This window comes from Xyrauchen texanus, chromosome 16 (assembly GCF_025860055.1).
Source record: "Xyrauchen texanus isolate HMW12.3.18 chromosome 16, RBS_HiC_50CHRs, whole genome shotgun sequence".
Lineage (NCBI taxonomy): Eukaryota > Metazoa > Chordata > Actinopteri > Cypriniformes > Catostomidae > Xyrauchen > Xyrauchen texanus.
This window is the reverse complement of record NC_068291.1, coordinates 40,571,518-40,587,958: the sequence shown is the minus strand read 5'-3', so window position 1 is coordinate 40,587,958 and position 16,441 is coordinate 40,571,518. Positions and strand designations below refer to the sequence as shown.

The following is a 16,441-nucleotide window of genomic DNA, read 5'->3' as shown; positions in this document are numbered from 1 at the left end:
GGTTCTTGTTCTTGGTGTGGTACGTGATGTGTTGTGTTTGCTTGGCCCGGAGAATAGTGTGAAGCCTCCACATGTGCTAGGTCTCCGCAGTAACACGCTCAGCAAACCACGTGATAATATGCCCAGGTTGACGATCTCAGACATGGAGTCACTACGTCAAAACGGGGCGAAAAGGGGAGAAAAATCCATGACAATGACAAAAATCAGCAAAAAAAAAATTATTAATGAGAGAGTGTAAAAAAATAAATCCATCTTCCAAACAATGTCTTTACCCAAATACACTTTGATAAACCTATAATAATTATATTATTTTATAACATTTTTACAGCTGTCGGGACAGATGTTGCAGGAAATTGCATACGTCATTCACCCGTGCATGTTGACGTCATGTCCATACACAGAGAAAATAAGATCTGTCTTCTGTAGCACATGTGTGGGAGTAATATAAATAAGTCCATAGGCTTACCAAAGACATGTGAGTCTTGAAATTATGTTGACCACTGGTTGGTAACTATGACAATCTATAAATTAGTTACTACCATGGTGTACTGTATTAAAAACTTTACAACGTTTGACCTATCAGACTAGCAATCATTGTGTCTAATGTTAATGAACATTGCCTAACTTTTGTAACGTCAATTATTTCAAAAACATCAATGTTTCCAATAAGTCAAAACAACAGTATAAGATATGCCACTTACCTGCTCAGAAGACATGTTTTCAGATATCCGTCTTTTCCTTTCTTTCGTTATTAATTGTTCATTCGCTCTGATAAGATGTCCCGTATCCATGTGTACACCGGTACCTCGAATCACATTCATCCGTGCAGAGGAGCAGAGCCGAAGCACAACCGAAATGCTTATTCATTACGCACGAGTCGACGCATGTTCTGGGCTAAATAAACACGGAAGTGGATTTACTGTATGTAGAATGGAGACTTCACACGCAAGTGGTGAGACTGGTGTGTGAGAGATATGAGAAAGCTTCCGTATCTCTTCGTATTTCCTGTAAACGCTCTCTCACTGTCATCTGAACCAGTGTCAAAATAGAAACCGCACAATAGAGACCCAGTGTGTGCACAATAGAGATTGAACGTCAGCTAGAGAAAAAAGTAGTTTTGAGATTTTAAACTTCAGACAGTTCGTGTCTAATAATGCATTGGAAATGCACACTTAGGTTTATCTTGCCAATAAAGCTTGATTCTGCCCATTTGATCCTATAATTAAAAAGTCCACTGGAAAATGCAAGAAGATTTTGGCCATCCTTTAATTACAGAATGTCCACTGATTTTATGGCATGTATGTATATATATGTATATATATATACACAGTATATACCTTTATCATAGATTTATACCTGTGAAAATGTATTATTATTTATTAATATTATTTTAAAGAGATTGCCATCACAATGAGCAATTAAAGCTGAAATATTTTAAGGCCAATCATAAGTAAAAGCATCTATATCCACTATAGAAATTTTTATGATTTTAAAGAAATGTGTTTTCCACAGGCCTATCATGACAGTTCTATCAGGAAGACTCGCAGACTTGAGTGAAATTTAAGATGACATTTATATTAGATGACGAATATAAAACAGAAAATTAATGTCTCTCGTTGGCGTAGGCCCCGTCTGGCGGTCTGAAGAAGTTGTACTCGGAACTGTCATATCCTGCCGGAGATAGGAGGCAGGGGCGAGGAGCCTACCCCCGAGCAGGAAGGGACTCAACTGGTGGTGGTGGGGTAGTGGAGGTTGCCTTGTTAACACACTGATACAGCAATGTGATAGATTGTGAGCAGACTTATAAAGCAATGGCTTACATGTGATTGGCTAGGAATTACCCTGCTAATGGTGCGATGATATACCGCTGCTTGTCTTCCCGCTAGCTCTAACCTGTGCTTACATTTCCAAGGGGAAATGTCCACTGTGTGAAGCTGAACACGTGTTAAATTTCTGTCTAAACAGGATTTTAAGGTCAATGCTCTATCAACAAAACCTACCTACCTACCTACAGTACCTTAAACCTAAACCTAACCAATAATGTCATGAAAAGCAAAAGTGAGATGAAAAATGCAATTGCTGAAGCAACCCCATCATATTATGGGGCTTTTATGACACTTTAGGTTCATGTGTCGATTTGCATACTCTTTAGGACACTTAAAGGGCAAAGATTTTGCTTCAACGTGAAGCATTTACACATGTTTCTACTGATCATGGTATAAATAATATTTAATTGTTATTTGCGTGAAAGTAAATAAAAATAATTGATGTTAAAGCGCCTCTAGTATTAATTTCATAATGAACAATAAGCCACATAAAAAAAGGTGGCGTTTCTGCAGGTTGCGTTAACCATTTAGATAACTTTACCTTGGTGACATATTTTAATCAGCAGAATTATGCTAAAGCACATGTGCAAGAGACGTAAGATGTAATGACAATTCAGCATTGTCCCAATAAAGCAGGTGACATTTTTCATAAACTGGCTGGAGACTCTCTCACACTGGCCTCGGGCCATCAGACCATCCTTATTGTTGAGCCCTACATTGTGTGCAAGATCAGGAGGGTTATATACGCCATCCACAGGAGGCTCTTGGAGTGCAGTCGTTTGGGAAGCCAGAAGTGGTTGTTAGCACAGTGGGTGACATGCTTTTCACCGTTCATATGTAGAACGCTACAGCCCATAGGAAAATTAATTAACCAGTGCTTTGCTTTTAAGTCAGAGGCTTACATGTGTTTTTCTATGGTTGACATTGTCTGCTTCGAGAGTATGAAAGCTTAGTCTTTATCTCAGCGGCAGTCAGACACTGATTGTACGGCATTGTAGGAACACGCTTGGTTTGCAATATGACACAAGGAGACAAATTCTCATCAATAACACGATTTCTCCTTCAAGTACTGGATCGCTGGTAAATATAGGTGTATGTGCTCGGCATTGATATTTTTCATCTTCACCCATGGGAGCACATCTTCCATCAGCCCAGACATATGCAATTATAGATTTCTAATACATTTAAAAATGATGGGTTATTCTGGTCTGTTTTGCAATGAGGGGTTGTGGGGTTAGAGGATCAATGTAAATGCATCTGGGTCACGCCCTACTATGCAGTACAATTTTATGCCAGCATCATATTGCCTCTATATTAAAACATTAAACCCACTGTAGAGCGGAGGAGGGCTTAAACAATGCATGCCTGGTTCCCGATCAGCCTGATCGGGGCGTGCGAGGGATAAGGTGACAACGGTTCGAGAGAGAGAGAGAATTACAGGCAGCTGCTCTGTGTGTTTATGTTTGTGTGTTTTGCTTCAGTTTTATATTAAAACAATTATTTATATTGTCAAGCCGGTTCTCACCTCCTCCTTTCCCCTAACTCCCTTTCACCCACATTTTTTGTTGCTTTTGTTTTCTCATCACTTTGAATTTATAATTATAAATGAGAAGAATTTCAGCATTGCTAAATTTGCCAAAGCTATCCATTTATTAAGAAGTTTTCCAATTGTTTCTTCTTATTTGTTTTTCTAATCTGTATTTTCTATTTGAAATGTTTCAAACAAAACATGCTTTTGGAAATATTGTTTTGACAATACATTTATAGTTTTTTCTATGTACTATCACTTTATGTCCTGTTAATTAATATAAATATACAAATAAATCATATTTTGCCTGTAGAAAATTAAGCCTAATTTATGATTATGTAACATTGTGAAATAATCTAATTACTGCAGTGTGAAAAAAGATATAATATTTAAATTATATGTAAACATATATATATATATATATATATATATATATATATATAAGCAATATCACACAAGCAAGAGTGCAATATGGCCCTACATCAGCACTGCTGTGATTCGGCCGAAGGTAATCATATACAACAGTTCAATGAACAAGTGCATTTTAAAAAATTCGAGTACGATCATAAAAACGCATTTATGCATGGAACTACTTTCTTACGCGACAAATCAGAATCTGCCGTTATGCATCTAAGTCTCCGTTAGTAAATCAAAAAGTTCACTTCAGAAATAGTATCACGGCTGTGTCTAACAAGTTATTGGATAAACAAGAATAGACGGTAGGATGTGTGTGTGTGTGTGTGTGTGTGTGTGTGTGAGAGAGAGAGAGAGGGAGAGTGAGAGAGAGAGAGAGCGAGAGAGAGAGAGAGAGAGAGATGGAGCATGTGCAATCACCTGTTGCCACACCCAATCAGAGATGCTGTCAGCTTTCTCAGTGGAAAATATACATCCAAGCGAGGGTATTCTTCTCTATTTCGCGGTAGCCGGTGTGCAAGAGTCAATCACTATAGAAACAGCGATGTCCTCCGCCATTTTAAACAGTATTTATCCAATGTGGAAACTCAGATAAAAGGTAAGCACTTGAGTTCTGTAATAAATCAGTCTGTTGTGTCTCTCAGCATGAGCCTTAATCCTGAAGTTATCCATTTAAAGTCGTTTAAAGCTATTTCCTAGATTCGGTAATGTATTAGTAACACGAGCAGTCACGGAGCGCAGTGAACGGATTCACTTTACATCACCAACTGGCTCTTATTACACTCAAAAATGATCTTTTGTCACCACCTGCTGGCTAACTTTCAAAAATAAAGCCAGTAACTCCTAACAGATACACTTTAGTTTAGAACAGCATGAACGCGGAGTGATACACACATGAAGTGTCCTAGTGCTGATGCTGTCACACCATCAGTGCTCATGGAACATATCTCGTCCAATCTGATTCGAGGACCAGAACTAACTGTGGTATATATATATATATATATAATGAGCTTTATTGACAAGGAATTTGTCTTGGTGACAGAAGCTTCCAGTGCACAAACAATACAACAACAAGACAAAGATAATAATATAAAATATAATAAAAATAGAAAGTGACTATAAAATATAAGTATATAGAGAAATACACAATAAGACTATATATATATATATACACACACAAATACAAATCTGTTATATACAGATGCAAGGGAATGGCAGAAGATGTCTGGTATGTTGGATAAATATAAATAGACTAAGCTGTGTATTGCACAGAATTATTGCCATATATGGGGCAGTTTTAACTGTTCATGAGATGGATAGCCTGAAGGACAAAAGCTGTTCCTGTTGCATGACGGTTCTGGTGCTCAGTGCTCTGTAGCGCCGTCCAGAAGGGAAATGTGTAAAATGTGCTAAAGTGTCCTGACAATAATGTCACAATGCAAAACATCTTAATAGCTTTAAATGTTGGCTCCATTTTTATTGTTCAAAATATAATTTCATCGTTTTAGCTTTTGTATTGATTAAGGGCTAAATTTGACAGCTTGACAGCTTTGATGAGAATCACCCAATTTCCCTTAAGCAAACAAAAAGCCATTTCCTGTATGACATCATCCTCCATGAAGTGACATCCTTATGATGGGACAACAACAGCACAATATTAAGTATTAGCAATGCATTAAATGTTTTGTCTCAGTCTTAAATTACAGAAATCAGTATAATATAAACATTTCTAAATATGGTTCAGAATATTAAAATTAACCTCAAGGCACCCTCATGGTTCCTCCAGTAACTCTCAATCCCTCATTGAGCAATACTAAATGTATCTCTTTATTACCACCCTGTTAGGTTCCATCCTGTTAATTTTCTTGTCAATGTTTAAATAATCAAGTTATAATTGATAGAGTTTAAATGCCTGAGCTTGACCAGATCTGACTTTTGTAGAAAAACTTGATTAAATTACAGCTCAAGCATATTCTTCTTCTTCTTCTTCTTTTTTTTAGAGAAGTTATAGAGAAATAACCAATACACCCCCCTCCCCCAACCCAGCATTTCAAAGCCACAAGAGAGGCAAATCTCCATCATGACAATGCCGTCTTCAACTCAAAACTCAAGCTCCGTGCTGGGCCGATCTGTCCTTACACTCAAGGTGTCTCAGAGAAATTACTTTTGTCGGAGGTGGACATTTGTTATTATTGTGTGTGTAAGCCGCTCTGGAGGGATCGAGTAATTAGGATCCTGACATGGCATCGGCGAGCGAGCTGAGTGAATCAAAAATGAAGGCAAATGAAAGCAAATTCCTCCGAGGAGGGAGAGGAGAACGCCACACACTTGCGCCACTAATTTTCCAGAGCTCCTAGTTAGGTTCATTTCATTCCTCCCAAATGAGCAAAGCACATGAGCCCCGCCGTTTGATGCCTGCCCAATAAATGGAATGAAAAAGCGACACATCTTTCTGTTGATTTGCTTGTTTATTATCAAGGGTAGCTTTGATTGAGGAGCTGTTTACATTCATGGAATTGTCTGACCTTTCTAGAGGCATCTGCTGAGTGGAGAACGTGCAACCGGCGCGCTTCATAAAGTGTCGAGAAATGAGCAAAAAATCAAAGGCGTCTGTTGGAGATTTTATTGGCTCACTCATTCATTGCCGCATTCTTTGCACAATAACTGATCTCCGGCAAGCCAATGTAGCCAATTTTCTCAAGCACCGAGAAGAAATACATATTTTCTTTCTATCTGATTTGAAAAGCATGTACAAGAGTTCCTAATCACAGCTGAAAGCCCAACACAAACATTGTGAAATGGAAAGACACCAGTTTGAAGTGTATGTATTGCAGTCATATTGATTAAAGTGTTTGAAATGGGAGAATTCTGAAATAGTTTAATAGTTTTGCAAGTTTATTATTTTTTATAGATTTTGAAGTTGGATCAATGATGTTTAAGTACAGTAATTGTTTTGTAGAGGTTGCAGCAATAATACACTACAAATGTTTCTCATGATCTTAAAAAACCTTTGGTCCAAAGGATTTTAGTTTTGCTGCTAGACCTAAATTATGTAAAAAAAACATTGATTAAGAAAGACATTGAAATGGATGAGTTGGACTGGATAGTTAAGGAAAAGCAGCCAGCAAGTGTCCATCAGAAATCCCTCAATACTGTTCAAAGGGATTGTTCACCCAGAAATGAAAATTCTCTCATCATTTACTCACCCTCATGCAATCCCAGAGGTGTAGGACTTTCTTTCATCTACAGAACATAAACGAAGATTTTTAGAAGATCTGTCTCAGCTCTTTCGGTCCATACACTGCAAGTGAATGGGTGCCAAATAGTTTAAGCTCCAAAAATCACACAATTGCAGGGTTGGTGGTTCGAATCCCGGCCCACACAACTCACATGCCGAAGTGTTCTTGGGCAAGACACTGAATCCCAAGATGCTCCCAATGGCAGGCTAGCACCTTACATGGCAGCTCTGCCGTCATTGGTGTATGAATGTGTGTGTGAATGAATCACAGTCTAAAGTGCTTTGAATACTGTTAAGGTTAAAAAGGCGCTATATAAGTGCAGACCATTTACCATCTCTCCAAACTTTTTGATTGCTGTTTAATTTAATGCAACAATTTGACTTGGTTTCACTTTGTCTAACTCTTTTGTGGTCATCTTTGTATTCGTCTCAACAGGCCGAGGTCCATCAGAGCTATAGAGAGGCCCAGAAAGATGTTTTGGATCAAATGAGAGTTAAACTGAAGAGTCAACATCACTGCTCCAACAACATAAATGTGGATTTCACCCTTTTGTCCAAGTGTAACAGGTATGATCAGAAATATGTGAGAAATGTCATTATCTTGCAATACCAATTGATCAAACATAGTACGGATTAGGCAAGACATTTTGGCAAGACATTTGGAGTGATTATAAAATGCATTTCCAATGTCGACTCATGTCTAACCATGTGATTGTGATGTAAATCATGTTCATGAATGTTATTTCGAATCCGAAATTTAATTTTAAATATTTTAGAGTGAAATAGGATATTCAACAAGACAAAAAATGTAGGGCGGGACTTGATTCTATAGATTTGGAATTGATTGGTGGGGAGGGCTTTGTAAAAAATAAAAGATTTGTGAAATCAATTACATGCACCAGTGAATTGTTCACAATAAGACCAGGAATATAAACAAGTCTTGCAGACTTTTGATTGTAGGCATAAAGTTTGGTGAGCATTGCAGGTTATTCTGACTAAGAACCGCCTACTTTGACACAAGATTTATTTGTAGTTTTTAACCTTGGCCATATCTTGCCATTTTATCTGTAGATTAGGGCTATGTTAAGGACTTGATTTTACCTTTCTTTAATACTACTTAATACATTTCCATCTGAGCAACCTCATGATGAAACCATTATAATTTTTTTCTTTCCTAACTTCTTTTGGAGAACCATTTGTTCTCTTTAATTTACATATAATCTATCATTTGTTCTCTATAATAATTTTCTTATTTGCATATATAATATTGGGATTTCCTATTCACTTTAGAAATGTTTTTTTTTTTTTTTATGATTGTTTCTGTAAATGAACCAGTTCACATTAACAATTCACTGATTCATTTGAAACCTGCAAAAGTCACTTCAACTTTTTTGAAGTGAAATTTTTTGTCAGTTGCTGCTATTCTTCATTGTTAACTGTTTAATAAAAAAAAAAAGTGTGTTTTTTAGTAACCTTTGGAAGTCCAAATCATTTAAAAATATTTAAGTGAATTGGTTCGTTCAGACAGTTCATGTAAATAAACTGGTTAAAATAAACAATTCACCGATTCACTAATATATAGTCTTGGCAGTTCCTATTCACTTTTGTAAAGTGGTTTGTTAGGATGGATTCTGTAAATGAACCAGTTCACATAAACGATTCACTGATTCATTTGAAACTGCAAAAGTCACGTTATGTTTTTTAAAGCAACATATTGAGTTAATTGCTTGGTATTTTTCATTGTTAACTGTTTTTTTTAGTAACACTTGGAAGTCCAAAACATTAAAAAATTATAAACACTTAATGAATTGGCTAAAATGAATGATTCACCAATTCACTTATACATTTATGTAGTGTTGGGAAGTCTAATTATTTAAATGGAATTGGTTTGTTTGGACAGTTCCTGTAAAAGAACCAGTTCACATAAACGATTCACTGATTCATTTGATTCACTGATTGTCAATGCATCTTCCTTTTTGAAGCAAAATGTTTAGTTAATGGTTGTAACTAAGTTTAAGTGTTTTTTTAGCTGTGTTTAGTATAAACTTATAGCATATATATACAGTATATAATTATATATATATATATATATATATATATATATATATATATATATATATATAATTTTTAGTGTCTCTCTAATTTAAATCTTCATTGCTTTTGTGGCAGATCGATATTATTCTGATTGCAATAATTAATTAATATAATTTTATAGTTATATTATTAAAAAAATAAAAATCTTCCTCAGATAGCTTGAATGTAGTAAGCTATTTATTATTAGTAGCTTGTAGTGTAGCTAACTACTCTTTAACCCCCGAAACTGGCTCACCTGTCATTCAGGAATCTTCTCTCCAGGTGAGAAAAGTCAAGAGGATCATAACAGACAGCGGTGAAAAAGAGATGTTAAGTCCCCTGCATTGGGCGCCTGGGATTAGCACCATAGATTAAAGAGCTCTATCTATAAAACTGTCACTTGACATGAGATGTGAGGTGTGTCAATAGAGCTGGCCAACCTTTCCATGTGAGGCTTGGGGTGAACTGTGCTATGGGGTGAGCTGATGAACTAAAGCACCTCCCCCTGTTAGAGAGGCGGTGGCAGTGTTGAGTGGGGACCAAGTTAACGTTAAATGGATTTGAAAAGAAAGAAAAACAGAGAGGCTTCCATTTCAGTCTCACAGGAGTGTCAGTTCAGTGTTGACCTGGGTGAGCTGGTTTAAAACGGCTAACGTTTAATGCATTTTGACAAAACTGGTCCATGCACAGACCCTGGGCAGAGAAAAGCAAAGTTAGAGATCTAAAGGACAGGTGGGTAAATCTCGTGAAACCTATCAAGTAATATTTCTCCTTTTCTGCATATCGCTGCCCCCTTTGGCATGTCGCGGCGCCGTTTTGTGGCCCATTCTGTATAACGCGGCGACCCATTACAGCTTATCGGGGCATATTTGGCCCCGTTTCGTGGCCTGCCCATCGGAAAAATGGCCGGCCCTGGGCGGGACTGTTTGTTTGCCTGACCAATGGTATATGGGGAGTATTCAGTAGCCTATTTGAAATGTTTTGCCCTGTAACATTATTCTCATGACAATTAAGCATTCACCTTATTATTGGTAATTAGAAAATCATATATAGTGTATACTGATACATATATATATATATATATATATATATATATATATATATATATATATATATAGTATTTTTGCACTGCCTTAATGCTGATTACATTTTTTTTATTAAATGTAATTTATTTTTATTATATTTATTTTAAATTAATGTATTATTTATTTATTATTTATATTTATTGTAACTTATTCTATTTAATTAATATAATTTAAATGTTTAAATATTTATAGATCATGGTAGTATTTGTTGTACTACCTTAAATTTATACTGATTTAATAAAAAAATTATTATATTAAATACAGTATATACAAAATGTATTTAAATGTATTGAATAATAATGTATTATAAATTACTATTAAAATTATATGTATTATTATAATTTATTTCTACTCAAATTTCTGATAATTTTATTTACATTTGAAAGTATTTATAAATCATGGTATTATTTGTTGTACCACCTCAAATTTATACCGATTTAATATATTTCTTTAATTAAATCAATTTGAAATGTATTGGAATTTATTCAAAAATAATGTATTATTAATATGATAGTTTACGTGGCCTGGGTAGCTCAGCGAGTATTGACACTGACTACCACCCCTGGAGTTACAAGTTTGAATCCAGGGCATGCTGTGTGACTCCAGCCAGGTCTCCTAAGCAACCAGATTGGCCCGGTTGGTAGGGAGGGTAGTGTAGCATGGGGTAACCTCCTCGTGGTTGCGATTAGTGGTTCTCGCTCTCAGTGGGGCATGTGGTAAGTTGTGTGTGGATCGCAGAGAGTAGCATGAACCTCCACATGCAGTGTCTCCGTGGTGTCATGCACAATGAGCCGATAAGAGTGATAAGTTGCGCGGATTATCCTTATATTACATTATATTATATTATCTGGATTTATCCTCTGCCACCCGGATTGGGGTGAGTAACCGCACCACCACGAGGACCTAGTAAGTAGTGGGGATTCCAAAATTGGGGAGAAAAGTGGATAAATAATAATAAAAAGAAATTATAGTATTTGTATCATTTATGTCTATTAAAATTTTGAATAATATATTTTAAATGGTAAAGTATTTATACTCTAGATCATGGAAGTATTTGTTCTACAGCAGACATGGGCAACATACGGCCCGTGGGCCATATTAGGCCCTCCACATGGTTTAATGTAGCCCATGGCTCATTTATCGTAAAAGCGTTTTTTTTTCATTGGATAATAAATATTATTTATTAACTTGCATTGGGACATAACGCGTCTCCACAAGCATTTAACATATAAGAGATGCAACACCCCCAGTTTGAGATTTATACTTCTGCTAATTGGAAATATTCCTCCTAATGTTATACTAATTTTGTGCAATCTGGCAACCATGCACATGAGTGCACTTTTTCTGTCTCTGGCTTTCCCCTTTGAACAAACTTAGCGATCTGTAGTGCAATATTCTGCTCAAGGAAAAGTGTTATAGGGCTACTCTGTGTCCATTCTTGAGGTTGCTTGTGATGTTTGGTGCTACTAATTTTGCAGGTAAACCTTCTCAGTGATTAAATTAAATATAAAAGTAGATCTCGGCATCATTGACATGTGAGCAAAAGCAAGCCAGAGACGAATATGTATATGTATTTTTTATTTGTGCAATTTAGAAATGTTGAAGTCCCCTCGCACCTGTATGTTAATGTAACTCTTGCAGTAATCATTTATCATAGTCATGCAGTTGTGTCATTCAGTTGTGTGCTGAAAGTCAAACCATCGAGGAGACCCGCATCATGACCCTTTTAGCATGTAAACGGTTAATGTTTTAGAAAAAAATAAGCCCAAACATGAAAAGTTCAATACATTTTTTTTTTTTTTTTTTATTAAAATGATGTAGAGAGTGTTAAATTGAATAATAAATGAACAGGGAAGTAGGGATGGTAAAATACATTTATAAGCTCAGCCTTTATTGAGTTTTTTAATGCCTGATAGAAAAGTATCTACCTTTGTAGAGCAATACAATATTTTAGGCAATTGCAGAATAGTCCCACTAGTCACAGATACACTTCAGAAAATTGAGTACACAACTATTTCTGGGCTTAAAAGTTACAAAAACCAAATCAATGCAGAACATTGTATCTCAAAAGTAATACGACGTGGCCCCCCATGCACCAAAATAGTTGCCCACCCCTGTTCTACAGCCTTGATGTAATAATAATAAAAAAAATAATAATAATTATCCGGAAATGTTTAAGTAGTCAGACTTGTTTTTTTTATTGTAATTTAACAATGAAAAAATCTTAAAGCTTAAAGACTTTTTAATCTAAAGAATTTCCTTTTACATTTCGGGTGAAATGTGGACATGTTTTTGTGAGATTCACACAGATAAGGGGGTTCATTCTCGAAAGGAGTGCTTGTTTTAGAAAGGATGTACAACAGTTGTGCTCACAACCCAGAGCGAGCAAGAACAAAAATAATGCTGACAGAACAAAATCCCACGATGCACGTCTGCTAAATGGATCTCGCATTTTTTCTCCTGCTTGTTTTTCGTTATTCGTTGTTAATGTTGTTTGGATGCCCCCAGAGCATGTTTTACAGGCATTTTGATTTATGTTAGTGAGGTGAAAAAAAAAGGATTATGAAAAACAATACAGTATGTGAGAATACAGAAATATGCTTGTCTGTTTAACTCGCAAACAGCATATTGAGTTTTAATATCAGTCGTCGGCGCAGCGCCTGAGGGAGTCTTCACACTTCCCCTGCACATGTCTGACTGTTTTTTAATTTGCTGTCTTTGCCGTTTTGTTCTGATCAATGCTTTGCGTACAAATACAGCTCAAATTTTCCACGTACTCCCAATGTCGTTTTGTTTAATCAGCGCCTGCTTGGAAATGCTAATTTGCACCACCACCCTTGTTGTAATTTTACACGTGCTGCCACTTTCTTTTTTCTTTAATGCCTGCTCTGAATTGCAATAAAAAGGAAATGCTGGAAATTTCTCATCCAGCGGTTTTTGATCGTTATTTGTGTAATTTCATTCATAGGTTTTTTTTTTCTTCAGGGACAACAGGACTGCTTGAAAAGCGCGAGGAGGGAAAGTGGTGCTAGTTTGACATAACTGTCAAAGCGCTGGAACGCTACGCAAATTCGAAACAATTTTCAGGCTAATGTTATAAACATGTGGCCCTCCTGCTGAGGCGAAAATCTAAGCAAAGTTTAGATGCTAATATGTTTGTTTGTGCATTTATGAGTGTGAGTCTGGCCTGTACGGCTATAGTGTAAAAATCTTCACATTCAGTCGTCCTTCTGTTAAGAAATATTTGATGTGCTTTTACTGTGGAGCTGAAGGCAGCGTTGAGCGATCAGGAGGTGAAGTGATGTTTAATTAAGATGTTCTGGCTCACGAGCCGTCACTCAGGTTAAAGATCCCTTGTGCTCGCCGATCTTTCACACTTCACATACCCACGACGCACTGCGCCTCGGTGCACGCCCGCTAACGGGCTTGTATAATTACCTCCACTTGTCAGATATTCACCCAGGAAAATATGTCCATACGCAGCCTCCCTAGACCTCACCTGAGCCAGAAAACCAGTGAACAGGAAGAGACCAATGCTAATCTTAGACAAAAACTGCCATGTTTTAAATAATTGTACTACATTTCCTTTTTTCCATCCAGCCTATCAGAGTTTGAGGCAGAGTACCAGGAGCTCTGGGATTGGCTGATTGATATGGAATCCATAGTTACGGACAGCCACGATCTGATGATGTCAGAGGAACAGCAGCATCACCTGTATAAGGTAGGTGAATAGAGACTTTTGTGTGCTTAGTTTGATTAATCCATGTGGTTTATGGTAAATTGTGAGCTTGATGTATCGATGTTGCTGTAAAACATTTTTTGGATATCGCAAGTGAGATGCTGTGGCTTAGTTGTTAAAATGGTATTAGTGGTCTGGTTTGTAACCCGAAGTTTATAGATTCGAAGGGGTTGATTTATAAGCCCTTGAACACCATTGTGCCCCTTAAAGGGATAGCTCACCCAAAAATGTATATTCTGTCATTATTTACTCACCTTCATGTTGTTTCAAATCTTGTATGACTTTCTGTTTTGTGCTGAACACGTAGGAGATGTTAGGCACAAGGTTAACCTCAGTCACCATTCACTTTCAATGTCATGAAAAGATTGCAATGAAACCGAATGGTGACTGAGTCTAACGATCTGCCTTGCATCTCCTTTTGTGATACATGTAATAAAAAAGTCTTAAGGATTCGGGTATGGAACAACATGAGTGTGAGTAAATGATGACACAATTTTCATTTTTGTGTGAACTATCCCTTAAAACCAAACATATTGATGATTGGTGATCTTGCATTCATTGAAAGTGTCCAATAAAAAAGCTTGCTAGAATACGCATGTCCCCTCCTGATACTGACTAATAAAAGAGTGCAACAGTCCCGTCCACTTTTTCAGCAGTCTTGTTTCCGGAAGTATTTTTCCTATACTTTTGTTCCATAGGGATTTCATCAAATCCTTCATAAAAGAGTTCTAAGTCATGAACCAAACCAACCAGCTCCTAGGTGAATCACAACATAGCAAACTTTGATTTGTAGTATTTGAAAATCGGACAAAAAGGCAAAGGTAGAAGACTGTGTACTTACTGCCTTTCATGAGTGAATGAACTACAATCCCATAAAGCATTGCAAATTACATTATCTAATTAAAAATTATGTAACTATATAAAACAATTGATTTAAAGTTGTTGATCATAAGAATATAATTTTTTAGGGAGATCAACTCAGCCTCAGTGTGCCATATAAGTGGGCGGTCCCTGAAAAGCTCTTTTGGAGCGTTTTGTTGGCCAAGATCCTCCTTTTGTCATTTGAACACATTTCAGTAAAAGTTCCTTTAGGAGAAACAAAAGAGAGCGTGAGTGCAAAGACGAGATAGTACCTCACTCTGTTTGCAGTCCATGAATTTTTATTAGTCCCAGATAAAGTGGCTTGTATTGCGTTAGGTCAGTATGTTTGTTCATGATTAAAACAAACCGATTTTGGTCTTTTGTATTGATTGCACGCCCACCTGCACTAATAAACAGGTACTTGCCTTCCATGTTTGTTATCTGTTTTTTGCGGGGTTCTCTCATGTGACACGTTATCAGGACTGTATGTTGGATTGATCAGGAGAGGGGTACATGTGTAGACCGAGTCGGGGCCGGGCGGCATGCTGTTTGCCATGCTGGGAGAGTTTATTGTGGGCTAAATTGGGGGGATAAAAAACCTGACTCACCGGGAGCTACAGACCGTAAATCAGTCTCATTTGGGAATTCTTTACCGGACTGATTCTGACACTCTTCATCCCGCAATTGCTCCAAGCATATGGCATATATCAAAAGAGCAGATTGTGAGTCATAAAGCAATGGAATTAATACCCTCCACCCCCAAGGTCAGATCTAATCTGTCTGCTTATCGGGCATGGTGACCCCGCCATTAGTCATATATTACAGTAAGAGAGAAAGAAATATCAGCCCGGTTTCTGCATTTTCTTTTAACTTTCCATAAAATGATTTTGGTCTTAGGGTGCACTGAATATAGCATACTACTCATTCTACTCGTACTTTTTATAGTATGCAGTATGTTTACTGTGCATTGTATGCAAGTTTTCTATATGCATTAAATACCTTGGTGAGCTGCTACAACATGTGCAGTATGGGTCAATGACGTGACACTCATTTGTCCGTGTCAGATGCAACAAAAAGGATCCAAATGCAAAAGGTAACTCAATTCAAAGTCTTTAATGAAAAACAAAGGAAGTCTGTAGTGGATTACACAGGACAGGAACTTAAAGATGCTCTCCATGTAGACAGCCACGCAGAGGATACTTTGTCTGGAGAGGTAACGTGGAACAGAAAGCTCACTTGAACGGAAAGTCCTGGTCCAAATAGCAAGTGGTTCTGAGCGGAGAAGCCCGGTAGAAACTCCCGCAGCAGGTAACAGGAAACACAGAGAAGAGCACAGCTATACAAGACAAGGCGCGGTGAGTAACTGCTGGCAGATGAGAGAGCATTACACAGAGCATAACACACACAATAATCCGACACAGAACAGAGAGAGCAAACGCCAGAAGTAGACAGAGTAATCAGACAAGACTAGAAACAGGTGTCACTGCAAATCAGCGTAGGCTGATTGAGATGATCAACAGGTGAAGACAGAGTGTAAACATGTAAGTGTGTGTGTGCTGGTGTGACAGAGAGGAGTGTGTGAACGAGTGTGTGTAGTGAGAGAGAAACAACCCAGATCCTGACAGTACCCCTCCCTCAACGAGCGCCACCCGGCGCTCCGAGGAGAGGCCTGGCGAG

At 37.3% G+C, this 16,441-nt stretch overlaps 1 protein-coding gene across 1 annotated transcript in view; it reads left to right on the top strand.

Moving 5' to 3' along the window:
• The window catches only part of akap6 (A kinase (PRKA) anchor protein 6), a 210,068-nt gene that overhangs the window by 119,742 nt on the left and 73,885 nt on the right, over window positions 1–16,441 (top strand). The window contains exons 8-9 of the mRNA XM_052146055.1: window positions 7,443–7,573; window positions 13,765–13,885. Coding sequence (XP_052002015.1) covers window positions 7,443–7,573; window positions 13,765–13,885 — 252 coding nt within the window. The remainder of the gene's footprint in view (window positions 1–7,442; window positions 7,574–13,764; window positions 13,886–16,441) is intronic.